This window comes from Anopheles arabiensis, chromosome X, assembly GCF_016920715.1.
Source record: "Anopheles arabiensis isolate DONGOLA chromosome X, AaraD3, whole genome shotgun sequence".
NCBI classification, from domain to species: Eukaryota; Metazoa; Arthropoda; class Insecta; order Diptera; family Culicidae; genus Anopheles; species Anopheles arabiensis.
In genome coordinates, this window is record NC_053519.1 from 960,951 (window position 1) to 986,549 (window position 25,599).

At 47.8% G+C, this 25,599-nt stretch overlaps 3 protein-coding genes and 1 long non-coding RNA gene across 6 annotated transcripts; 2 read left to right on the forward strand and 2 right to left on the reverse strand.

Moving 5' to 3' along the window:
- The first annotated feature begins 1,417 nt into the window (after positions 1–1,417).
- LOC120906619 (protein yippee) lies at positions 1,418–2,292 on the forward strand. Its single transcript, XM_040318418.1, has 3 exons — positions 1,418–1,735; positions 1,837–1,996; positions 2,092–2,292. The coding sequence occupies exons 1-3, from the start codon at positions 1,618–1,620 to the stop codon at positions 2,159–2,161; spliced, it is 348 nt and encodes a 115-aa protein (XP_040174352.1). The 5' UTR covers positions 1,418–1,617; the 3' UTR covers positions 2,162–2,292.
- Positions 2,293–2,321: 29 nt separating this feature from the next.
- Positions 2,322–3,063, reverse strand: LOC120906620 (mitochondrial import inner membrane translocase subunit Tim9). The gene is made up of 3 exons (XM_040318419.1): positions 2,893–3,063; positions 2,714–2,809; positions 2,322–2,612 (listed from the first exon to the last, which is right to left on the reverse strand). Exons 1-3 carry the CDS (start codon positions 2,944–2,946, stop codon positions 2,478–2,480), a joined length of 285 nt encoding a protein of 94 aa, XP_040174353.1. The 5' UTR covers positions 2,947–3,063; the 3' UTR covers positions 2,322–2,477.
- A 1,517-nt stretch (positions 3,064–4,580) lies between these two features.
- LOC120905638 lies at positions 4,581–7,509 on the forward strand. The gene is made up of 2 exons (XR_005739928.1): positions 4,581–4,734; positions 4,810–7,509. It is a non-coding gene; the product is annotated as an uncharacterized LOC120905638 (long non-coding RNA).
- LOC120905637 (protein wings apart-like) lies at positions 7,158–25,420 on the reverse strand. Of its 3 annotated transcripts, none has more exons than XM_040316615.1 (8): positions 25,269–25,420; positions 21,523–22,111; positions 17,850–18,898; positions 10,908–14,415; positions 10,575–10,830; positions 9,481–9,557; positions 9,194–9,384; positions 7,158–9,097 (listed from the first exon to the last, which is right to left on the reverse strand). In XM_040316615.1, exons 2-8 carry the CDS (start codon positions 21,677–21,679, stop codon positions 8,927–8,929), a joined length of 5,409 nt encoding a protein of 1,802 aa, XP_040172549.1. In that variant the 5' UTR covers positions 21,680–22,111; positions 25,269–25,420; the 3' UTR covers positions 7,158–8,926. The 3 variants fall into 3 exon arrangements, with proteins under 3 accessions (XP_040172549.1, XP_040172547.1, XP_040172548.1); XM_040316613.1 differs by having other exon boundaries at positions 24,747–25,420; XM_040316614.1 differs by lacking the exon at positions 25,269–25,420 and adding an exon at positions 22,746–22,923.
- Positions 25,421–25,599: the final 179 nt, after the last annotated feature.

Consider the following 25,599-nt stretch of genomic DNA (forward strand, 5'->3'; position numbering starts at 1 on the left):
AATGATGAGCTTGAGTTACACTGATCTTTACTTCTTTACAGGGTTTCCTAAGGCCTATCACTATTTTTCGTAATTTTTTTAATTTTGTCTCACAAATGATTAACCGTTTCGCACATATTTGCACGGTTGATGAGTATCGTTCCTTTAAAAATCAATGAAAAGTTTAATGTTTTTTAAAACCCTTACGTGTCTCAACACATTCAATAAATCATGGTACGAATAGTTTTTTTGTGCAGAACTCATCGAAAATAGCATAATTTAATTATCCAAGACACATGTTTTAATAATAAGGACAGTCCCGTGGTACATTCGTCAGCTCGCACGACTCAACAACATGCACGTCGTCTCTTGGATTGATGTTGAAGTTGATCAGGCTATTAGATGCCATCATGAACGGGGTGAGCAAGGTGAGAGTGTCGAATTTGATGTCGGAATCGTTCGAATCTTACAGGGGTGACGGACTCTCCTGTCTGCTCTTGAACATCGCGAAGTAGCAAGAATCAATGGGTCGAAGACCTAGTACCTGATTGCCCCACCAAGAATGTGTTCGACAGCGATTCCCAGATCGGCACGAGGCTCAAGGGAGCACATCGAACACGATGGCTAGATCAGGTGAAGCGATAGCTGTCGGATAAATCGGAAAAAATCGGAAAGAGAGAGAGAGAGAGAGAGAGAGAGAGAGAGAGAGAGAGAGAGAGAGAGAGAGAGAGTCCTGTTAGATCTGGTTCCATATGAAAAAATAAATAAATTCATTCATTTATTCATTTTTTTTTTTTTGTACGTAACTTCAATTTTACAGTCGTTAAAACTTAATCTATGGCGTATGGGTTACCTATTCCAGTAGTTGTTACAGATCCTATTCAACAATTTACTTTTTTTAGTGAAATTGGTAAGAAAATAACACAGAATCCGTTATATCACAACTGGACTTTTATTTTCAATCGTTTTTTCTTGTTTCATACAAAAATTCACATTTTTGTTTTTTTTTTTAACTTGACTCTATTTTTAGTCCACACGGGTTGCACTAAACAGCTACTAGTCTTCGAAAACGTCTTTTTCAGCCAACATTCTATTAAATCTACACTCTGTACTTTAAATTAACAAAGTGCTGTCTGCCTGAGAACAACGAACGGTAAGCTTTCCAACTGCGCTTTCAAAGTTTTCATCGGCTGAGCTGCTCGAAAGCTTTCATTTCGAGCAGTTGTATGCTTAGAATAGTTTTTTTTTTTTCATTTATTTTTGTTCTTATCCAAAACAGCATATAAATGTGAGCATTTTTCTCATTGAAAAGGGTTATAATATCATTTTCTGCAATTCATTTACTTATAAATATTACCAACAAATTGCCGAGCTTTCGGCCCCACTTTACCGTATCGAGCAGCCGATGTGACGTTTACGGCTGACAGCTGCATCGCCCTATGACGTCGTACCAGTTGTGCCAGTGTATTGTTGTTTGGTGCGTAGCAGAGCGCAATCAAAATAAAGAAAGCATCCAAGTGCCCCGCCTGCTGGCGTTTCGGAACAAAGCAAAAGCCAGCCATCGATACATTCCATCCCGTGACCGATCGCCCTGCGTGCCCCAGCTATTACCGAAGCGTGTGAACATCGGCCAACAAGATGGGGAAGGTGTTCCTCGAGCATATCAACGGCCAGAAGCTGTACAACTGTGCTGCGTGCGAGACGAATCTCACCAACAAACGGGAGCTGATTAGCACCCGCTTCACTGGAGCCACTGGTAGGTGTAGGCGGGGCAGAGAAGCGAAGGGACAGGACGGACACTATCATGCGCTAATCTTTCGTGTTTCCGATTCCCCCTCTTTTTCCGTCTCCCGACAGGCCGTGCCTATCTGTTCAAGCGGGTGGTCAACCTGACGTACTCCCAGGTGCAGGATCGCATCATGCTGACCGGGCGCCATATGGTGCGGGACGTGATGTGCAAGAACTGCAAGGCCAAGCTCGGCTGGATGTACGAGTTTGCGACGGAGGAGACACAGAAGTAGGTGACGGCGGAGAAAACGGAGATAGGAATCGTTGCAGATCGATTGCTAATGTTTTATTCGTTTTCCCTTTTTCAATCAACCCAACAACCAGGTACAAGGAAGGCCGTGTCATTCTCGAGCACGCACTGATTGCCGAATCGGAAGGCTTCCCTGATGCATGATAACCATTAGCCCGCCCAGATCCGGAGTCGCACCACTCTCACACTCTGCTTCTCCGCGTCCGCATACGAGGCGACCCAGTTCGAACTGAAAATTTAGCTTTTTAATATAAATTAACCCTTATAAACCCGTACCCGACGCTGTGTTGTACACCGATGTGGCTTGCCTTTAACAGGGAAATGATTTATTCAACCTACTGATTAAGAAAAAAAAACAAAAAAAGGTATATGATGCAGAAAACTAAATGCACCATCCCGTGGGCGGCTGGCTTTGCGCAGGGGGGAGCAGCAAGGGATGATGGTAAAAGCAGGCGGCAGCTTATTTGCCACCGCCGAGCTTCTGGGCCGCCGCGATCGCGTTCTCGTTCGCCAGCATCTGGAACTCCTGAAACCGCTGCGAGATGCGCTGGTTCATCTTGAGAAACTTTTCCATGCAGTTCAGCGCACACTTGTCCTGCGGGAGGGACCAGACCATTTGGTTGGCAGCGGGAAAAGCGGGCGTTAAGTATTTGGTTGGCCAGCGCACGACATCAACGTAAACAACAGCACACCTACCTCCTTGTCGCTAACCGTCCGCCCGGTAAACTCGCTCACGCAATCGATGAAGCACAGCTCGGAAAGTTTGTTGTACGACAGCAGAAAGTCGGAAAACTGCGACGGGAAGCATGGCGATTAGTGTTTTTCTTTTATGGGAGAAGGGCACCGTGGGCCACCCTCGCCAGAACCACACTCACCGACTTGATCTGATCCTTGTCCAGCTGATCGATGGTAATTTGTTGTGCCGCCATGCTTGCGCCTTCTCGCGGTTTGCCGTTTTGCAGCAGCACGAACCAACACAACGGGCGGGTGTATATGTAATCAATAGCACACACCAGCAGCCGGAGCAGCGAAGGGCACAGGGCTGACAGGTACGCGAGGTTACCATTTTGACAGCGACTGCGGGCTGTCAAACGCGCGCACTTGGCATGGGCGCATGGTGAACGGAGCCGCCAGACTTGCGGGTGTACCGAAAATAAACAGCACGTTTTCCTGCTAAATGCTTTGCGTTTCTAGGGGAATTTTTCAGCGCAATGGAATTTAATTTAGCGTGAGCGTTTACTACAACAACACGGACAACTTTAACGGTTGTTTTTGACACTAGTTTTTCAAATTTATTTTTCAAGCTTAATTTCATAAGAACGGTCGAGCTAACAAACGATCATTAATTTAGAACTTAATTGGTGAGAAATAGGCCAAGCGAAACAAAGTGTGGTGTGTAATTTTGATGTAATTTCTGGTGAATTAGAATTGGGTAAAAGTAAGTTTCAGCCCTCTACGTTACGTTAGCGTTACGCGTAACGTCTGTTTATCTCAAACCCAATTAGCATTTTTGTTGAACGCCTGTTTTAGGTACGTCACACAAAGCGTAAACTTTGGCGTAAACTGGGTTTCAGTCATTCAACCCTTTAACCTTTTGACGGGAAGTGTTCGCTCTCCCATACAAATCAGGCGTAAATTTTTTGAGCTTACGCTTCCTGTGACGTTGGTAGTTTAATAGTCGTGAGTGAGACAATTTATAGGTAATCATGTCTTAATATTAATTATTGTTTTGTGATAAAGAAAAAAGCAACCATTTGAAAAAACTATTAAATTTAAATGAAAATAACATATGTTTATTTATTTATTTGCCCACGTATTGGAGTGGGTGATTGAAAATTAGAAGATTGAAGTCATAATCAATGTACACATGTATTTATTAAGCTGATCAAGTGCCCTAATTATAGTGGCCTCGCATGTAATGTAATCTCATATATCACATACATAAAATATTTTGTTTATTAAATAATGTACATACACTATCGGTCGCGTGGACAAAACCATAATAAAAATGTTGCTTGGGAATATGTTAAGGCATGTAACGCTTCTCTAATGTAACGTACAGGCTGAGCATTACTTTTAAGGCCGGGCTACATTGATCGTACTCGCAAGCGTAATTTTGATTTTCACTAACGCATCTGGCGGCGACTGGTGGAAGCTATTTTTGATCATCCAGGGAATGGTTATGCCGGATCTCAAAATTAAGTAGTTTTTCCATCGTTTTCCATTGCAAAAATGGATGCAATGCGTGCAAAACATGTGTATCTACGTTTTACAAAACTTTTCTCCTCCGTTTTTAGTAAAAAACATGGAAAAATAACGTATTTTCTGAAGCGGCTCCAAATTGTTTGGCAAAATGATTCGGTCAGCCGCCGCCAGATGCGCTAGTGAAAATCAAAATTACGCTTGCGAGTACGATCAATGTAGCCCGGCCTTTAGGGCGGTGGCAACGCTCATCGGATGCGATTTTGTCGGATGAGATTTATATGGGATTTGACAGATAACGTCGGACGACGAAATCGCACGTCCGACGTCATCTGTCAAATCCCATATAAATCTCGTCCGATAAAATCGCATCCGATGAGCGTTGCCACCGCCCTTACCAAAAGCTATTTTGCATTGGTATCATATCATTCCTCCTCCTTTGGTGTAATAAATCGGCTGATCTATCATCAATATCACAGCGATAAATACCGATCATCTTCGCTCTGCAACAACCTGTAAGTAAATCAAACCTATTTCTAATCAAAACTATGCGTAAACAATGAAAGCATCGTAAACATTCATAATTCCAGATGAACAATGCACCGTCAACCCACCGAAGCTTCTTCTGTACGCTGTTGCGGGACTGCAGGACATCATTGCAAATGCGCTGAGATTGCCCTGCTAAACAGCAAACAAATTCAAATGCTAACCAAAGTCGTTCTTGACATTAAAATGCAAAACGACGAGATCCTTGAGTGGCTGGTTCAACGCGACGAAAATCCAGTTCCGCAAGAAACGCCCGTAATGATACAGCCAACGCAAGAAAATGAGGAAGTTATTACGTTAATTGCATCTAGAAAGGAGTTAGCTGATTTCGAACAGAATCTAGGTTTAGAGGAACAGTTTGAGGACGTGAAGCGCAAGTTGCAGGCCAAAATGAAGGCCACAGCAACAATGGAGCGACTTCACGAGGCTTTGTACCTTATGTTCAATAGATTGTTTTTGGTTGAATGTAGCTGGAGCGGTAGAGGAGTTACTGGACCGAAAATACCCTTTCGACGATATGTAAATGTATTGCGGCTTTTTGCTGACGTAGGGAATGAAGATGGCCAAAAAGTAGATTTTGCATCACTTGAGAATTTTTTTCAAAAAAAACTACGAAATGCAAAAAACAGTGCCGTTGTATCCGGCACAATAAAAAGCGTTTCGCGTAGCTCATTCTCACGGAAGTGCAAAGGACGTCCTAAGAAAAAAATGAATTAGATATGGCATCATCCATTCATTACGAAACGCAAAAAATGCACGATTTCAACCTGCTCACTCTAACAACAGCTTTTTTATTGAACGAAATCAGTGTTTTTTGTGATTTGAACTCGTTTGTTTGAACTGAATTTGTATTAAGAGGCATTCACAATTTTTGAAACGAAACAGGCTAAAATTATAAGGAAAAGTTATCGCATACAGCAATCAATTTCAAAAAGATTCTGTTGATCGTATGCTCAGCGCTGTTTGCAATGTTCTTACATCATCATCATCATCAGAAGCATTTCTTACAGGTCTTTCTGGTCCACTATAAACATGTTAATCTTTCCATAATTTTTTCTTTGGCTTTACACATTTTATCATCATCAAATTGATTGTTCTATTTCACATAACATATGCTTAATGCTAAGCATGTCTTACAAATTACTTACAAAATCGATATTATTTGCAGGAGGACAACATTTTCGATGCATGTATCCATAAAATTACGACCAATGTTCAATTGGTGACGATAAAAGGGCTAACTGCCTTGACTCCATCCCCAGTATGATTGAAAGGAATTTGATTAGTATTACACCTGTTTCCAGCTTTGCTGTTGAATCTGGTGCCATTTGCTACGAATCGCGTATCGTCACCTGCGAATCGTATGCCACTATCATCGAATAAGTGCCACTGCGCTCTTCTCAGTAACGGAATGCAACGTTACTGCGACGATCCTTTCGAAGGTTTTTTTTCGTCTGTCCGTCCGTGCTAACCAAATTCCGTCGTGGGTTCAATCCACGCATGAACCGGCCCTTATACCTTATCTCTACAATGTATAGAAGAGTCTACTTTTAGACAGAACAAACTGTGGATGAGACGGTGTTATTAGCAGTTATTTAATTCCAGACGCCCACATTATTATGGCGTTTCTTCATCAGACTGAAACGTTCTTTGTAGGAACCTTTTCAATGTCGATCTTACAATGATATTTATACGGAAGTTTCCTGAACTTTGCAGCGGATTTGTCATGTCAACTAAATAGCATCGAGCGATCCAGCCTGTAAAGCTCGGTTCGATTGTCCATAAACCATAGGTTACATAGATTATTTCCTTCGAAGTTCTCAAAGAAGGAAATCGAATGACAAGGACGTGTCAGTATGAGATTGCTGTCGGGATATTAGCAAAAAAAATCATAATTAATGAATAACTAGTACAGAGCAGTAATGGTAACATGCACACTTGACGCATACTTACTTGCTTACTTTTGTATCATGCGCTTACCAGTGTTGAGGTCTACAGGAGCACCATGAAACGCTTTCAATCTAGCGCCAACGTTTGACTCACATAGCCTGAAAATGTATTTACATAAATTGTGTGCTTGGGATGGTCCCAGAGAAAATTTATAAAAGGATAAAAAGGGATTTAAAAACCTCACACTGCATCAACTGTTGCCTAGAGCACGCTGCAGTAGCTCCGAATGAGTGACTATCCCTGGACAGGGTTAATGGACCATTGCGATATATCTGGTTTTGGATATGGCATAGCGTGCGATATTTTCGGCAGTTCAACTTACCTCTATATAGTTAAAAGAAACATCATTTCAAAATACCTACAAAACATTACTGTGAAAGCAATGCAAAAAAATGAATGCACAAAACACAACACTTACGTTACGACAATACGCGTTTTGTAATACTTTTTTTAGTTAAATACTAGGCGCCCTTTATTATCCAACCGTCTGCGAGCTACTTAAACGCACCTATCAAACGGGTCTACTGCTATGTCTGCAACCTCCGACAGGGCATGGGAGGTGGGGGTGGAGAGAGGACAGCGGGTAGGAGGAGACGACGATAATACCACTAAACCGTTGCGCATCTTGCCGCACTGGCTAGACCGACTGTATGCTGCTGGCTGCCCGAAACTAACCTATCAACTACTTCCTTCCTCCCGATGCACGGAAACCAGAAGGGGATTTTGTCGTCCCCGTGTGTGTGTGTGTGTTTGCGCACGAGCACGTGCGTCAAAAACAAAGAGATCGCAACAAATTTTAACTGTTTTTCTTCCTCCTCTTTCCCTACCTGGCCATCTCTTATTCTTTATAAGTCAGGCGTGTATGTGTCGCTCTATTTCTTCTCTGTTCTTTTATACGTCTAATTGATTCTTTCTATAATATATATTTAAAAAAAAAACGTTACGCGACTTCGCCTAAATGTACACCAATGGGGGTCCAACACTTTTCCCGCCAATCTCCGTGCTTTCCTTTCCTTTATGTACGCTGGGACTGTGTGTGTGTCATTGCATCTTTTTTTTTTTTAATCTTCAAACGTGTTGTGTTCAGTCGGACCCATCGTTTCATATTTTTCCATATTCTTTTACACCATTTGTCTCTTCTCCCTTTAGTTGCCCTGTTTCCTCTCCACCTGACGGTACAAACTCGATTACAAGGATTACACACATACTAACAAAAACAGACCCATCACACACACACACAACACTTGTGATTGTTTAATTTGCGTGTTTAGGATTCTTTCTTTTTTTTACAATTTTGTTCAACCACATAACCATTGTATGTAAACAGTGCGCACAACCACACACCCATTAACGGCGACTTAATTTTCCCTGCCCGCCGCTCGCTAAAGCCGTCGTGTTTCTAACTCTCTTCGATATCTGGCGATCCCTTCCGCGGTCCCTCTCGTACCACGGCACCTTGAACGGGTTTCCTGTACTGTTAATATAACCTAAACAAGGGTACCTTAACGATCTACATATGTACAATGTCAGTTTGAAATCAACATATGATACATGCTGCCCCCCCTCCGCCTGCAATCGCCCTCGCACTTGGACGACCCATCATGCGTATTTTAGATAATCGCTTCTTTTGTTCATCCTTTTTCGTCCGCTTTTCATGCTTGAGGGCGTGTGTGTGTGTGTGTGTCGATTTTATAAAATGTTCTGCAACCTTCTGTCCTTTGTTTTTGTTTATTTTAATAAATAATTTGGTTCCTTGCAGTAGGGTAATTTTCCCCCTGATATTCTGACCTGTTAGTTGTGTGCGTTTTTCCAATTGGAACTGAAGATGGAATTAGGCAACAGAATTGAATGTTGTGTAAAGGTTTTTTTTTTTAATTAAATAACCCCAATTTAATAACGGATATGGTTAATCGTCCTGGCATAAAACAGCATTTTAGTACAACTATCCTTACGCGAGGAATTAAAAAAATAGTTTTGTTGGCTAACAATGGAACAGCTAAAAGAATAAAATCAACACACACACATACATCTTTCTCTCTTTCTCTCATCAGTCCTACCGAAACTCAGGCTGTGCAGGCATGTTTAAAACCGAGCAGTACATTACAGTACATTACATGCGGCACTTATGTGTGTATGTGTTTGTGTCTGGTCAGTACACCAAACAAACCGACCGATTGTGGTCTCCTCACCCTCGTCTCGACCCTGGCACTACTACTGACAAAATGCAGCTGCTTTGGGGTCGGAGCTACCGGAGCCGCTGCTGCTGCCGCCGGGGCCGCCACTCGCGCGTGCCGCACCGGCCGACTCACAGCCATCGAGCTGGCCGAGATAGTCGATCGCTTCCTTCGTTTGGCGCTTGTGAGCCGTGCTTTCTGCGTCCGCCTGCAAACAAAAAGCGAAAAACAAACAAACACGCGTTATTGATGTAGAGCCGCACCCTCCTACGACAGTCGGTGCCCCGCAGGCCTGCGTACGTACGTTCGTCGTGAGGTTCAGGAACTCGTAGTACCGGCTGAGTGCCGCCACCATGCGCTTGAAGTTGCCGTTCTTCAGATACGCCCGGGCGATCTGTTCCAGCCCGGGCTCGTCCATTACCAGCTGGCAGATCAGCATGCACACGTGGCTGCCCATGTACGTGTGCTCCATATGGTGCTCCGCCTTTTGTATCACTGCAGCACCGGTGGAAATGGAAAGCGGAATGAACATTAGTCAAGGAGGAAGGGGGAAATTGGGAACGTGGGCCCTAACTGGCCGCCGAAACTTACGCTTCGTTTCCGCATCCTCAACACCGGCCGCTTCGGAAGGCGTGTCTAGTATTGCGTTTGTTTTCTCCTCCGCATGACTAAGGGCAGGGAAAACAAAGAAAACAGACATTAGATTAAATATAGAGATAAATATATATGTAAATAATTAAATAATTAAATAAATGAATGCAATAGTAAATCGAAGTGAGAGATAGGTACAGTGGGATCATCTCGCATGACGAGTTTAATCCAGAGGCTCACTCGTTATGCGGAAGAATCTTTTCCATGTATATAGACCTATAAACAAGCTCTGCTTGACGATTTAGAATGTGGAGAGAGAAAAAACCAGAGGAGGCCACTCTTTGACGCAATTCAAGTATCTTCTTCTTCTACGCAGACATTCCTATATAGGCTTTCGAGACTTTATTCAGTATCACACGGCCGAAAAGTCAGTTCTTGCTACGGGGGCGTCGGTCCAAATGAGGCTTGAACCCACGACGGACATGTTATTGAGTGTGCGAATTGCCGATTGTACCATAAGACACTTCAAGCACATTAGCAAATAATTTCCTACCCATTAAAAAGCAAGCAAAGTGGTGAGAAAGGCGAAGAACTGGGTCCCATATGGCAATTAACCAACAAGCGATGAACCTCGTCATTTCACTTTTGAGGAACTTCGCCTTCAAAAAATACTAAAAACATAGACAATTTAAGTTTTATCTCCTCCACTGTGTAGCCTATATATTTTTGTGTCAGGTTATTGCCTGTTCTAGTCGATGGAACATGATCTGGCTGACCAACATGTCTCCAATTACCATTAGGTGAAAAGTTAGACCGTTGCCGTGCATTAAAATATGTTTGTAGTTTACTTTGAGCCTTGGTTATTGAGGCATTTTGATCAATTATTTTAGTACTTTCTTTAACAGTTCCCAAAGTGAACAAATTCTATTGTTTCGTACACGTGATTTGCTTGTAGAGCGACAGCATTGCCCGGGTGGTTCATGTGGACATAAGAGAGAACAATTTTGTGATTCGCTAAAGCGTCCCAACTGTAAAGAAGTAACCCCCATTTGAACCCCTAAAAATATGGAGTAAAAAACACTTGAACCACCCACCTGGCCTTCTCCTCCTGCTGGTCGAAGTACGCGACCAGCGCCTTGAAGCCGTCCCAGTTCGTCTCCTTGTCGACGTAGCGCAGCACCTGCTGCCGGTTGTGCTGGCTGGGGCGGGCGAGATGAAGCAGCAGCGTCAGCGCTAGCAGGTGCAGATCGAACACGCACCGCTGCGGCACGTAGTTGGCGATGCGCAGCAGCAGATTCATCGTGTTGTTAATCACGTCCGGCTGCTTCCCGACCAGATGGGCACCGCGAGCTGTAGGTGGGGGAACCATTTGAGTAAAGAAGAAGAAAAAAAAACCCCGGAAAGCCAAAACAAATCATCTCGCTCACCTTGATCGTCGAACGAGTGTGTCAGCGTGATGAGCATGTGCAGCATCGGCTGGAGCAGGTCGCGCAGCAGCACGCCGATGCTCTCCTTGGGCGTCGCGTCGTCCGTCGGGTAGTGCGGCAAGTCCCGGTCGAGCTGCCGGTACAGCCGGACCAGTATCTGCACCAGCAGCCCGGCCCGGTGCTCGAGCAGGAACGTTTGGTTCGCGCAGTTAAACAGGCTGACGTTGTTGAGCACCCGCAGGCAGCGCTCGATCTTGCGCAGCTTCGCCACGTCCGGCTCGTGCCAGTCGGCGGCCCGGTCCGGCACCTGCTCGTAGCACTCCGCCACCGTCTTGATCAGGTGCTCGATGCCGCCCAGGTTGCGCAGCTCGTCCTTGAACCACTCGCCCGCCCGCTGGGACGTGAGCGACAGCAGCGACTCCATCGCGAGCGACCCGGCCGTCACGCGGTCCGTATCGATGTGCTTGCCGCCGCCGCCGCCTTTGCCGGCGCCCTTGATCTCCTCGCACAGCTCCTTCACCCGCTGCCGGTTCTTCTGCAGCTGCTGCTGGGCGGCGGTGCCACCCTCCGACAGCCGGTGGTCCGTGTCGAGCAGGTTTAGCATCAGCGCGAGCGAATCGCGATCCAGGTCCATGTTCAGCTTGTCCTGCGAGAACACGTACATGATGGCGGCGGTGCACAGGCCCAGGCTCGGGTCCTGGTGGGCGTCCGACAGCGCGCGGAAGAACCGCGTCACGACGCCGTGCGCCCGCACGTGCATCTTGAACGCCGGCTTCATGCACTTGGTCGCGAGCTGCAGCGCCGACAGGCACCGGGTCGAGATCGGGTTGTCCGGGTGCAGGGCGCTCAGTATGTAGTCGACGTCGTCGTCCATCTCCTGGAACTCGCCGATCTCCTGCATCTGGTGCGAGTTCTTCACGTTGCGCACGATCGTGTAGAACGGTTTCGTCTGCCGGTCGCACCGCATCTTCGCACCACCACCACCGTACTCGTCGTCGCCCCCGTCCGTTTCGTCATCGTCGAATGCGCCCGCCGCACCATCGTACGCGTCGCCGGCTGCGTGCTGCGCCCGTCCGTACTGATAGTACGACGGCATGCTGCCCGCTCCCCGAGCCTCACCACCGCCGGTACCCTGCTGCCCGCTGGACTGCAAGCCGCCCGCACTACCGCCCGCTCCGAACGTTTTCATGCGCTTCGAGCGGGACGGCATGGCGGACGGTGGCGCATCGCCGTCGAAGAACGCTCCATCAAAGTCGAGCTGGCTCGGACCGGACGATCCACCGCCGCCGCCGCTGCCACCACCACCACCTCCACCACCCCCACCTGCTCCAGCTCCAGCTCCGACCAGTCCACCAGCGGCCTCGTGCCCATCGCCGTCCACATCATCGTCGAAGGCACCGTCCGTCGCGTACGCGTGGTGGTGGTTGGCCAGCAGGCCGCCGTCCGACACGCCGACGCCGGCCGCCCCACCCCCAACACCGCCGCTCGCGCCCGCTCCACCGCCACCGGGCGCATCCCCGCCCGCCTTGCCGTCCTGATCCAGCAGCCCGTTCCCGTGGTCCCATTTGTGTTTGTACACGTGCCGCTTCTTGGTGTCGGTCGCCCCGTCGCTCGAGCCGACCAGCGGGCGGCTCTTGAAGATGGTGCCCTTCTTCTGCAGCACCAGCCGCATCGGGGCCGGCGGTACGGCCGGCTCCTGTCCCGGGGCAGGCGCCGCGGCGGCGGACGGCGCCACTGTCGACGTTGGCGTTGCCGTACTGCTCGACAACGACTGCTGCTGTTCTGTCCCGAGTGCGTCGCCATTATGTCGCTGCTCACCACCACCACCCCCGCTGGTACTCTCCGGCCCGGCAGGTGCGGACGGTTCGCCAAGATAGTCGGGCGGCACCACGTTCTTCTTCCGGCGGCTGTACTGGCGCGTCACGCTCGGCTTCGGTGCCACCGCCGGTGCTTCCGGGGCCACCGTCGCTTCACCCCCCGTGCCGACGGCGGATGGTGACCGATGCGGCCGCATCGGCTCGCCCACTGCCGCCTCGTCCCGCGGCTGCTCCGCCTGCGTCTGCGTGTCCGTCTGCTTTCGGGTGCGCTTTTCGCTCACCGTGCTGGTACCGCGCACCACATTGTTGTTGTTGTTGTTGTTGTTGTTGCTCGCCGCGGCACGGTTCGTGCGGCCGGATCGACCACCGACGCGCAACAGTAGCGGCTGCTTCGCCCCAGTTCCCTCCGCGCCCTCCGCGCCCTGCTGCTCGTCCGCCGGATTGCTGTGCTTCATCTTGTTTCGTGTGACGCGTGCACCGGCAGGGACAACATTCTTCAGGTTCAGCTTCAGCACTTCCACCCGCTCGGGGGCTGCTGCTGCTGCTGCGGCCGGCAGCAACTCAACCGACGCGGACTCGGAGGAGCAAGCGGCTGCTGATGTCGTGGTGGTGCAGGCTGCCACGAGCGCAACGGTTCCCCCGCGCGGCTGCGGGTGGCTGTTGTTGTCCTGCGTGTTTTCACTCTCCGAGTAGACGTCCGAGGGTGGGGCAGCCGCCGTCGAGCTGTTCTGGGACAGCTCCAGGTCGCTGCCGCAGTCGCTCGAGCCGCGGCTGTGGATAATCTGGCAGTCTTCGCCCGGCGCAAGCGTATGCTTCGGCGTGTTGTTGTCCGACGACGCGCTGCCCAGTATCGAGCTCTGGGAGTCGAAATCGTCCCCGCCGGACAGGGAGGAGAGGGTGCGGAACACCTCGTACGTGTCGGTGCCGGGCAGCGGGAAGCTCGGCCGGGGCAGCACCGCCGCTGCCGGTTTCGCCGCGGTCGAGGACGACACGGACAGTGGATGCTGCTGATGCTGCTGCTCGCCGTCCGACAGCTCCACCTTGCTGCGCTTGGACGATACCCGGGCCTTTTCCCGCTCGATCGCCCGCTTCTTGAAGTTGTACTTGCTGCTGCTGCTCTTGCTGCCCTTGCCGGTCGGCCCCGCCGCCCCGCTGCTGCTGCCCGGTGTGGTCGAGCCGGGTGCAGCGGTCCCCCCTGCGCCGCTGGTCGTGCTGCTGATCAGCGGCTTGCCGCCGAGCGATATCTTTATCTTCAGCTCCGATTTGGCCGGGGCCGGTGCGATCACGGCCGCCTCGCCCGAACCACCGGCTGCCCCTCCTGCTGCTCCGAGCTCACCGTACGGTGCCGGCGGGGGTGTAGCGGTGTTGTGCGGAGATGGTTCGACCGGTTGATTGTAGAACGGTTGCTGCTGCTGCTTGAAATAGTCGACCGAGCTGTCGTGGACGGTCGGCGTCGTGGTCGTTGGTCCCGTCGCTTCGGCTAGCAGCGTGCGCGGTGGCAAATCTCCATCGAAGTCCTCCTCTTCCTCCTCGTCGTCCTCCTCTTCCGGTTGCTGCTCCTGCTGCTGCTGCGCCTCGAGCGGCTGGTGATGGTGATGATGGCCGTAGTGATGCTGTGATGCCGGCGTCGGCGGCGTACTGTTGTTCGTCGAAACCTCTTCACTGTCCGTACTGATCAGCATCGACGTACCCTGCGCAGAAAGTGACGGAAGAAAGCGGAATCAGCAAATTGTTTCATTGTTTTTCTATAATAAATCCCTACAAACGCACAACCACACTTTTCGGAAGGTGAAAACATTTTACAAAGAAAAAAAAACTCTCAACGGCGCCTACTGCTCCTTCTTCCTCTCTCTCTCGCTCTTCAGACGCACAAAAAGGGCAACAAAGTGATGATCTGCCAAACTCCCTTGTTTACAAGGCATGTTGCTGCTGCTGCTGCTGTGTGACGTCACAAAGGGAGGGTGCGGGCGCGCACACACTTTTTGCGTGCGTGTATGGGTAGACGTGTGAAGCCTATTTGACACACACGCACACAGTACACAATACTGTCGCCCTACAACTCCAGGGGTCGGCAACGTTCGCCTGCTAGAAGATTCGAACGTCAAAACAAAAACTGGGTAACAGTAATCACGAATTTATCGCATTTGATAGAAGAAATATCGTAGTATACGCCTTGTAGTGTACTGAACAAGTTTTAGGAAGAAATATTCAGCCAAATCCAAGGTATGTTATTGCTACGAGTTTCGGCATGAGCCCACAGCATTGAACTGTCAAAAATGAACATTAACCGTGTATCTGTTTTCGGCAGCATTTAAAGTGAAAAATAACATCTTTATCGTGATTATAACATTCCAAACAATTTGCAATAAATTTGATAAGCATAACATCTTTTATATAAACCACACTTTCATTGTTGTACTGCACTGGTTCTCTTATTCATAAAACCTGACAAACTATTGCCGAAAAATGCTGAGCTCTGCACAAATTATAAAAATTGTGAGAAATTTTTTGCCGCTTTTGTGCATGATTTCACGTGTCTAGTTACCCTGTCGAAGACTGGTACAATTTCCCTAATAATAATATTTAGGAAAAAAAAACATTTAAAAAGAAAACATCTTCACGAAAAAAAAAAGTTTAAAAACTTGGCTTAGGCAATACAGTTCATTCGACTTCGGGAGCCGTTTGCCGACCCCTGCCGAAAGCGATAGAGGGCCGGCAATAAATGCGCCCGGCTGCTGCTGCCGTCAGCAGGGTTACCGCGCCACACAGCCACCGCCGCCATCTTTAGGCACAGGCGCGCGCGCGAAAGCGCCAATAGATGTCGGCGGAACGAAGGGCTCGACATACACACACACACAATATGTAGGATGCACATGCAGGCACAAACAAACACACACACACACACACACACAAATAGCAGCGCGCACAGAGTGTCATGTGGGTCATGTTTCCCCCTTTTGTTTGTTGTGTATCGCCCGTCGGTGTTGTTCCACTTTGCTGCAGCAGTGGGATCCGCCGCGCGAAGCGAATGAAGGAAAATTTCACCCACAGCAACTTACCAGTCATCGGCATGTGTGCAGCGCACGTCGTGTGCGTTTGATAGCAGAAAAGCCACAGCTGTAGGCAACCGCCGGAGAATGATAATTTAAAAAAACAAAGACACCCAGCTCTTTCGCGGAAAAGCGCGGGCAAAATAATGCTGCTGAGCAAGGCAACACACACAGTTTACGTCGCACGGGCACGGTGCTTTTTTTTCGCTTTGGCACGACACTTCTACAAATGGGGTTAGTGAAGGGGGGGGGGGGATCGAAGATGTTGGGGATGAAGGGGGAATGTAAAAGGCACTTGTGGGAGGCACCGGGTGAACGCGAAAACTTCGAAACCCTTTAACTACGGCTGTTCGTGCGAACGAGCGAGCGCGCGCGCGTGTAACTGTGGCTCGACGCGCGGAGCGAACAAATATGAATGCACCGTACGGCCTGCTGCTGCTGCTCGACGGACGAAGGGTACGTTACAGTTTTCAAACACACGCACACAGCCGCACCGCAACCGCCTGTACGCCGCACTGTCTACAGCTGTAGGGCCCGGCTAAAGCGGACGCACACAGCGACACGGGCGGGTTTTCCGTGTGTGTGCGCGCTCTAACACCCGTGGCCATCCCCATATCTACACGTCATGTGCGCGCGCGCGTGTGTGTGTGGTGGTGCGTGTGGGTTAGATATTGTTCACGCTAAATGAATCTCAATCTCGAAAGATTTATACACCTCAAAAAAAAACCTGTAAATCTCTGAGTTCATCAATCCCAAGGGATCTATAAATCTAAAGATTTAATAGAGCTTGAACTACTTATTATTCTTCTTCTTGACGTAATAACATGCGTGGCCATGTCAGCCTATACAGGCATTCGAGATCAGCAAGTACCACGCAGTTGGATAGTTTATTTAGCTACGTGGGACAGAGAAAGCAGTTCTTGAACCCACGACGTGCCTGTTGTTTAGTCGTGCGATTGAACCACTGTACCACCGGATCGCGCAAAATCACTATTTTGAAAAGCATACATCTCTAAAGATGCATGAATCCCTGGAGATTTATGAATCTAAATGCAATTGTGAATCTTATAGGTTCATGAATCTTTGATGATTCTATACACTTTCGATATTCATGAATACTTAGAGATTCATGTATCTGTAGAGAAGGTCGGTGAAGGTCTTTTCTAACTTCAGTTGTTCTTTTCCAACCTTAGTGGACCGATACGTTTATCCACGACAAATGTCTGCTCGATTAGAATATTGCAGTACTATTTTTTTATGTTCCAACCGATTGAACAGATCTAAAACTGCGGCTCGAGGATTGAATGCGGCCCAAAAACGCCTGTGAAGGTATTATTTTTTTGTGTTTTTGTGTTGGTGCTAATTTGATCAAAATTAATATACATGTTATTTCAAGACACAAGTTAAGCTTGAATGCTCTAAAGCTGAAAAAAATGATATTTTTAGTTTTTTTTTTTCATATCAAAAAAAGATTTAAACGTTCAGGGAACAGCGAGAACAAAACGGCCGGCTATCTAAACAGTTTGGGAGGCCCTGCATATAAGCAACATTTACAACGTAAAGCAATTACACAGTGTGTTCACACATATATGTTTGTAATGTCTTTTTCGTTCAGTTTCAAATGATTTTTTTCAAATTTCTAACAACACCTAAACATCATTTGCGGGTTGTTAGAAATAGTGAGACTAATTTGCAATGCCAGGAACTTTGATACTGGACTAGGGTTAGAAACATTTTGATCACAAAAATCGCCTAAAATCGGTAGAAAGATGGCACAACACACCTTACCAACGAACCCTGTAAAGCATAAGAACGAAATGATGGCAAACCATATGTACCTTGCATACAGGTACGGCGGCACAATACTGTGTTTGTAATGGAACCGCCGTGTTCTACCCGTGAAGCTATTTTTTGTTTGTTTGTACGTGAGTGCGTTAAACAATGTTCCTTCTACAGAAAGGGAAAGCTCCAAAAATCAACTGAACAAATAAAGTTGAAGTAACGCACAAACGGACTGTGTGAAAAAAGAAGCCATACAACGTTACAGCAATAAAAGGCATGCTTGTTTTTTTTACCTTGGAGATGCGCAGCAGGATGGGCCGATGCTCACCGGGCGAGGGCAGCGGCGTTGTCACCGTCGTTGTGCTCGGCTTAGCCCCGTACCGCCCCTCCCCACCGGAATGGTAGCCACCGGCCGGGGAGGAAGAGGAGGACACGGGCCGCTGTGCCATCGGTTGGTACGTTGCCGTCGTCACGTGGGCGTCCTGATGGAGCGGCTGCTGCTCGAGCACACCGGCAAAGGATGGGTCGGCGGCCGGCGGTCCCAGGCCGCCGTACTCGGGCGTACCGAGGGTCGGCTGGTGATTGCCGGTCGACCGTCCCGCTACCGTCCGGCCGTACTCGTTGCTATCCTCGTCCTCGTTGTAGTTCACCACCCGGTTCCGTATGCGGGACGAGTTGCGTTTCGGTTGCTCCTGCTGCTGCTGCTGCTGCTGCTGCTCCTGGTCGCCGGGCGCTGCCGGTTCTTTTTTCGCCTTCTTCGGACGCTTTTCCTTCTTCTCCTTCTCCTTTTTGGGCGGTTTGGCGCTGGCGGCTGGCTTACTACGCCCAACCGCACCGCCACCATCCGCCGGCTCGAGCGATTTCTTTTTCCGGCCCGGTTTTTTCTCCTTCGTAACGGGTAGCGTGTGCAGTAGCTGCTGCTGCTGCATGGCGTAACCGAGACCGGCGTCACCGGTGTGCAGCCCCACGTTGGCCGACTGGGGCCCGGTGGGCGAGAACTGCGGGGTGGCCGCGGCCGCCGGCAGCGGCTGATAGAACTGTTGCTGCTGGGGCGATGTCGTCGTCACGTTCGCCCGGTTGCCCCACAGATCGGATGGGCCGGCCGCACCGTACCCGCCGCCCGCCGCGTTCGCCCCGTACGGCGAGTGATGGCCGAGATGGTCGGTCGGGGGCGGAGGCGGCGGCGGCGGTATGGTGTTGCGGCTTTTGAAGAACTTGCGCGGCCGGGCCGGCTCGCTGTTGTTCGAGCCGAGCAGATTGTTGACGACACTGTCCGGCGAGTCGCCGGTGCCGAGGTCCAGCCCGGTCGCATCCTTCAGATCCACGTTATTGTACTCCGCAACTGTAGCGCAAAAGCAGACGAAAGGAACCATTAGTTCAGCATTTAATTAGCCTTTTAATGTTATAATCGACTTAATAATTTTGATTAATTTTGCCTCTTCCAAAGCATGCATCGGGGTAAACATACTAGAGCAAGTCTGAGTGTTCTTGCAATCAACATGTTTCCTTAATTCCTTATCATATTAGCTCACGTGCCAATATTGTGAGCGCATTTTACAACCGTCTTTGAGATTTGATTTGGTGCCGTCCGTTTCGATAGATTGTCTTTTTTAATGCTGAGCTTTACTTTAAAAACAAAATGCAACTTCCTGGAAGCAATCGAGCTAAACTTCCAGGCTAGACGTGAATTGAGATTGAAAATGAAATAAAGCTAATTAGTGCGACTTCGCTTGACCCTTATTTTAATTTTGATCAACACAAACGCTAGCGGTCGAAAAGATTACCACAATGGGTGGAGCCCAAAACGAACAAAAAAAGTCTTCCTGCGAGTTACGAGGTTAATGCATTCCGATGACATCAGCGTATCTCAAAATCTTCTTTTTCAGCCAAAAAATATAATTGATTCAAGGGATGATATTCTGATTGATGAAAGTAGTTTTCAATAATAAATTATTTGTTCCATACAATTATAATAAGTGCATCAATAACAGATATAGCAGCACCTATTACGGCTATAACGAACAATGTTTTAGCTCCAAAACAGATGATTTGAAACGAGTTAATATACATGTTAAGCATGAGTGATGAACAAAATGTTATAAAATCGTTTAAATTTAATCATAATCTGGAAAGCTATCTGAAAAGGATTGCATACGAGATATTGTTCTTCCCTGATCGCTTCTTAACATAGACCTTTGGGTTCTGCACTCCTTCGTGCATTGCGCGGAAACAGTAAATGGCATAACGTTTTCAACTGATAAGAAGGTTTGCCGAGCGTGTGTTCAAACCAGTGTTTCGATGTGTGTTATTGGTATTATAGAAAATTCGCCCATTAGCAGCATTCTAGAAGGATTAGATCAGTGATAGTGATCCGAAACGATTAATTTAACCTATGTTATGTTTTTCACACACTTAATTATATTCCGTGAACCGATTATTGCTCACATCACATCATCAGCTCACATCTTCTGCACCTCGTGCTAATTTGTTGTTCATTTTGGTTCTTAAAAAATGTGCCTCACAACCCTGGTAGCAGTCTCATTTGAGATTTTTACTATCCACATGGCTTTATACACTACGCGAAATTAAAATAGTATCACCAAGTAATTTTAATTTTTTTCAGCATGATTTTCAACACTTCAACAGGTAACGGGTGATGAGATGCGGCTTCAAAACTCCGGTGAAAAAAACGATGGCAACAGACCGTTGAAGTGTTGAAAATCATATTGATAAGATTGCAAGGTTTTCCGAGCCATTTTCTAATTTCAACAACATTTTCATTGCTTGCGAGGTGTTTTTCAACATTTTTCAGTGCTTTCACAATGATTTTCAACACGTCTCAAGCTGAATTGAGTTGTGACAGTTCGTTGTGGTGTGTTTAAAATCATGTGTAAGAACTGAAATTGTATTTTGATGCAGATACACCATTTGACAGCTGTTGAAAAACATCTTGGAGGCGGTGAATAATGATGTGCACATTGGAAAGCGACTTGGAAAACCATGAACAAATTATTGTGATGGAAATGAAATATCAGATTGGTGTGGAATAACTTCTTGTACACGGTGAAAAACAATGTTTACATTCGAAAGTGACTTGGAAAACTCTATAAAACCCATCGAGAATCGCCTACGTTGGTATTTATGCTGTTGTATGATACAACGTGTTGCCCAATTTGTTAAACCACCAACTGTTAACTGATACACAGCTTTTGTACTGATTCTTCATCTATCTGTCATTGAAACCTTGATTTTGCTGGGAGTTTTGGCTGAGAGGGTGTAGTTGTTGACATTATTCACTATCCTGCTGACTAAATTATCTGTTTAAAACGATTTTGGAACCATCTTCAAGGTCGTAATATACCTCTGCCATATTATTTGTTTGCATTTAACCTTATTTTCGTACGCCATATGCTGCAATCAGTCCAATACTGGACGTCTAGCGAAACAAAAGGTATCTATAGTAGTTCTTTTAGAGTAACTCTTCCTTTCTGTTGATTGCTAATCAAAACTGAACCACAACTTACACGAAATCTCGAAAAAAAAACATAAAGCCCTATCAATATATAATAAAGTAGTATGCTTGAAAGGTGTAAACCAGGTCATTTTAACATTCTGAACTAAAAATAATCCTATTCGGAAAGGCAAATCTAGAAACATCGTAAAAAACATGGTAATGCTATTTTAATTTCGCTCACTGTATATTACGCACTGTTTAAAAACTAAGCAGCCATAGCCATCATTAATGTAGCTTTTTAAATTATCGCTACAATCGTTCCCGTTTCTATCCCGGCAAAGCCTTTTCAATTAAAGACCACAACAAATTGTAAAGCGCTTCCAGTGTTTTAGTGTCTAAATGTTCCACTCTCAGCAAATAAAAAAAAAAGGTGCAAGCAACACCTTTTACACACTACAACATCATATGCTTTGCTAGTTTCGGCCAGCGCGGCGATTCCATCATATCCTTACCATAGCTTCGGCTACGTATCGAGGTAAAGCTGGTGATGCCCCAGCGGCCAACCAGCCCGGCCGACCGTCTCGGCGCCGGGCAGTTCTCCTTGCGCCGCTCCTTCAGCAGCGATTCCAGCGGGACCACGACGCCCTGCGGCTTGTTCCACTTCGACATGGCAAAATTGTGTTAAAGTCTGTATGGTAAACGTACGTTCGCTCGCTCGCTCGCTACTACGTGTTGTATTAATCCGCGTCGCGTTGCGGTGTCCGCCCTTTTGGGGGTGGAAGGGTTTTTACTGAGGGTCCCCCTTAACCCCTAACGCCATTACCGACGGCAAGGACAGCGGTGGTCATCGCCTTGCCCCTCACAGTAGTGTTTGTTGTTTTTCGGTCACAGCGTTGCCTGCTCTCGACAGTTGGCTGGGACCTCCTTCGCATTGCCGCTGCTTCTTTGTTTTTGTTTTTTGTTTGTTGTTGCTTCTGTTGTTGTTTTTCACTTCACTGGCACTAGCTACACCGCTACACCTCCGCGTGCTGCTGCTAACTTTTCCACCATCAAGCTGGGGTGTCTCTCTCTCTCTCTCTCTCTTCAGGCTCCGCCGGAAATCTAAAACGAGAAACAAAAAAACGCAGCAAAACGTAAGGCACAATGGCGGGACAATGGGGCGGTGTTGAGGGAACACGGTCAATTTCGGGATTTCTTGTTCTTCCGCTTCTTCGTCTTCTTCTTCTTCACTAAAGGATGTACCACGCTCTCCCACACTTCCTCGCCTTGATCGCACGCGTCGGCGGGTTGATTGAAGACTTCTTCTATAGCACGGGGCCGGATCAGCGGTTGATGGCGACACGGGGGGTGTGTGCGTGTGTGCATTGATTGGCATGCAGCTTGGAGTTTGATTGCTCGAAGGTGAATACGACGGGGAAGGCGCAGGGGACTGGCGGGACTCGGTGGGCGAGCGTTTTTTTTCGCTGTTTTCGGATGAAAATGTTTGGTGGTGGGCCTGCAGCAATTGTGGCGTCCGAGCGCCTGTCACCAAGTGGGGCCACGGCCAGCTTCTCCAAAACGCATCCACACAAAAACACACACACACACACACGCATACGCATGTGTGCAGCATTTCACCGTGCCGTTCCGGAAATAGCTTCACTTTTTCTTGCGGACGGCGCCCACGGTCTCCCTCCCTCGACCGGTTATGATTTTTTTTTAATTTCTTGGTTTCATTTCAAGCAAGTACACTTACACCGCGAGCAAAATGCCGCAAATCGCAAATCGGAAAGAAGGAGACAATGCAAAACACTGTACAGTGGCTGGCTCTGGTCACCGAAAAATAAAAACTACACACACATGCACACAGCCAAAATGAAGAAAGATGAAGATGATGACGGTGTGATGATGTTGGTAATGATGCTGCTGCTGCTTTCGATGCTGCTGCTGCCTGCTGTCGGTCGGTACGAAATCAAACTGTCAAAAATCTTCTCCCGTGTAGCGACGACAACACAAGCACACACACACAAAGAGCAGGAGAGAAAGAGAGAGAGTGAACGCGTGTGAGAAAGTCTAGAGAGAGCGAGAGAACGCTACAGCGAACCAGCGAGAGAAGCCGTTCCGTTTGAGAAGTGTTTTTCGACACAAACCAATAATTACTTCTTTTTTATAAATTTATAAATTTTTCACTTTACACAACTGTCAATTTAAAATAGCAAAAAAAAACAACAACAAAAAGAAGTGAACCCATAAAAGGGAATGAAATGCAGCAATTAGAATTGTTCTCGCACACGCACACACACACACACACCTTTCTCTCTTTCTAGCTCTGCTTCACCCGGCGCACACACAAGTGTGCATGTGTGTGTGTGGTCATTGAGGAGTGTTGACCAGCCAGAAGAAGAAGCAGCAACAGCAAAAACAACAAAATAAAACAACACCAACAACAGCGGCATCGGCTGAATGGATTACGCGACTGTTGACTCACGGTGCGAGAGGGGGGGGGTGGGGGGGAGGGGAGGAGTGTGGGCAACATATCGGTAGGGTATGTATGTACCCCGAGCGGTTTTTGTTGTTGCAAAAAGTAGATCCAAAAATTGCACAAAAATTGGATGAAAAAGAGCGAGCAAGAGAGAGAGAGAGAGAGAGAGAGAGAGAGAGAGAGAGAGAGAAAGGGTTCACGTAGATGGAATGTAAAAAGGTGCGTGTGTGTGTGTGTGCGTAAATTTGACAGACGCGTCGTCGGACTGCATTTACAGAGAGTGAAAGAGAGGGAGAGAAAGGGAGCGAAATGGTATGACGTTTCAATTATCCATCAATATTAAACGACACAAAAAAGAAATGCAATTTAATGTTACGCTGTACGTATTGAGCAGCTTAGCACATTACGGTTGGACAGACGACGAACCCTTACGCCGAAAGGTGATTTAATATTTTTTAATATTTAAATGTAACAAAGAAAAGAAAGAAACGAAAGGGGAAGGGAGTGGGGACGGCAACACCACAAGCGTTCGCAGTTGCGTACACGCACACCAAAAAGGAAAGGCGCATTCCAATTGCATCGGGAGAGCGAATCGACGCACCTTCCCCGCCGCCCCAATCGGGCATCCCTCCGAACCCCTGGCCATCCGTGCAGAGGTGGGGGGGGGGGCGGTTGGTCAGAGTCATTCACGACACGACGAAAAAAAAAACAAAACTAAAACCAAGAGCTGCCGTGTGGTGAGGCTGTGCTGAGTAACAAAGGCCAAAGAAGAAAAAAAACAACAACAACAACAAAACATGGCCGCACACCGCGGACCACACAGCTTCGTGTGTGGAGGAGGGTCGTCCTTTTTTGTTTTTTTTAGTGGGGCAAATTTTCCCCAAAAATTACACTTTCACACACACACATACACATACACGTGTTAAGGGCAGTCGGCGTTGCACTTGTTATGGTTGTTGGTGGAGCTCGCGGGTTGTTTTTACCTTCCCGCAAAGGTGATAAGAGTCCAGCACGAAGTTGGAGGCCCGAGGCCAGGAGGGGATGGCCGCATAGAAAACGTCAGCCGAGAATGCACGGCGAACGGGTTGAATGATGAACCAAGGGAAGGGGGGAACATAATAAAATCATACTTTTTTTTTGGGACAGAAAACGAGTTTTCGGGTTTTCCTGCTTCTCAGGCTCAGCCATGCAAGCAAGAAAGCGCAAGCGAAAAGGTGGGTGTGAGAGGGAGGGGAAAGAAGGGGGTGGATAGGGGGTGCATGCTTCTAAATTTACCTTTTTCCTCTCACTGAAACCTCCTTCTCACTCACACACACGCGCGCGCGCGCACGCACGAACAAGCTCGCTTGAGTTAACTCCTCCGCAGAAAGGAGGAGGAGAAGGGTGGCGAACGCGCTCGGAAAGGAGGCTGGAACGCCGCCGCCGTCGTCACAGAAACTGTCGTTGAAAAATTATTCTTTCGATATCACGCTTGAGACGGATTTTGAAAATCTTCTTTCACTGTTCACGAGTATCGTACAACAACAAAAAAGCGACGAGTGGGAGGGGGTGAGGATATAGAAAGAATACAAAAACAACACACCGAAACGCACAACTGACCGACGGTAAGGAAAGGGGAAAGGGGGGTTGTCTTCACTCTCGCACGTTTGGCGCGACGCCGTGCTGCGCGAATACTTTTCGCGTTGCTTGCGTATCACTGCGCTTCCTCTGCTTGCGTTTGCGGGCGAATTGTTTTGCGCAAAATTTCAAACACACTACTAGCGGGCCCCGGTGCCCTCACAACAAAAAAAAGCACACCTCTTTAAACTTTGTTTTCCGCTTTGCGCCTACGCTTCGGGCTGCGTTGCGATTGCGTTCTTTCCGTGCGTTTCCGTGCGTGCGGGCAGGGCGAACAAAAACATTAAAAACCACGGCAGACCCGCTCTGTACGCTTCACGCGCGTATGGGGCTAATAAGCGAACTGTCGGCAGTGTTTCCCTGTGTGTGCGCGAGCCCATCTGCGCAAGTGTGCGTGTTCGCGAGAGAGGGAGAGAGCGCGAATATGAAGCTTTGTCACTCTTTCTCTCTCTCTTTCTCTATCTTTCTATATATATCTCTCTCTCTCTTTCTTACGGCTGTAAAGCTGTAT

Excerpts from the sequence above, each read along its gene's own strand:
- LOC120906619 (XM_040318418.1), top strand. The coding sequence starts at position 1,618 with ATGGGGAAGGTGTTCCTCGAGCATATCAACGGCCAGAAGCTGTACAAC. Across the intron at positions 1,736-1,836 it reads CCGCTTCACTGGAGCCACTG|GCCGTGCCTATCTGTTCAAG; the intron begins GTAGGTGTAGGC and ends GTCTCCCGACAG. Across the intron at positions 1,997-2,091 it reads GCGACGGAGGAGACACAGAA|GTACAAGGAAGGCCGTGTCA; the intron begins GTAGGTGACGGC and ends CCCAACAACCAG.
- LOC120906620 (XM_040318419.1), bottom strand. The coding sequence starts at position 2,946 with ATGGCGGCACAACAAATTACCATCGATCAGCTGGACAAGGATCAGATC. Across the intron at positions 2,810-2,892 it reads ACAAGGATCAGATCAAGTCG|TTTTCCGACTTTCTGCTGTC; the intron begins GTGAGTGTGGTT and ends TTCCCGTCGCAG. Across the intron at positions 2,613-2,713 it reads GGACGGTTAGCGACAAGGAG|GACAAGTGTGCGCTGAACTG; the intron begins GTAGGTGTGCTG and ends TCCCTCCCGCAG.
- LOC120905637 (XM_040316615.1), bottom strand. The coding sequence starts at position 21,679 with ATGTCGAAGTGGAACAAGCCGCAGGGCGTCGTGGTCCCGCTGGAATCG. Across the intron at positions 18,899-21,522 it reads GATACGTAGCCGAAGCTATG|TTGCGGAGTACAATAACGTG; the intron begins GTAAGGATATGA and ends TTTGCGCTACAG. Across the intron at positions 9,385-9,480 it reads TGAGGATGCGGAAACGAAGC|TGATACAAAAGGCGGAGCAC; the intron begins GTAAGTTTCGGC and ends CCGGTGCTGCAG.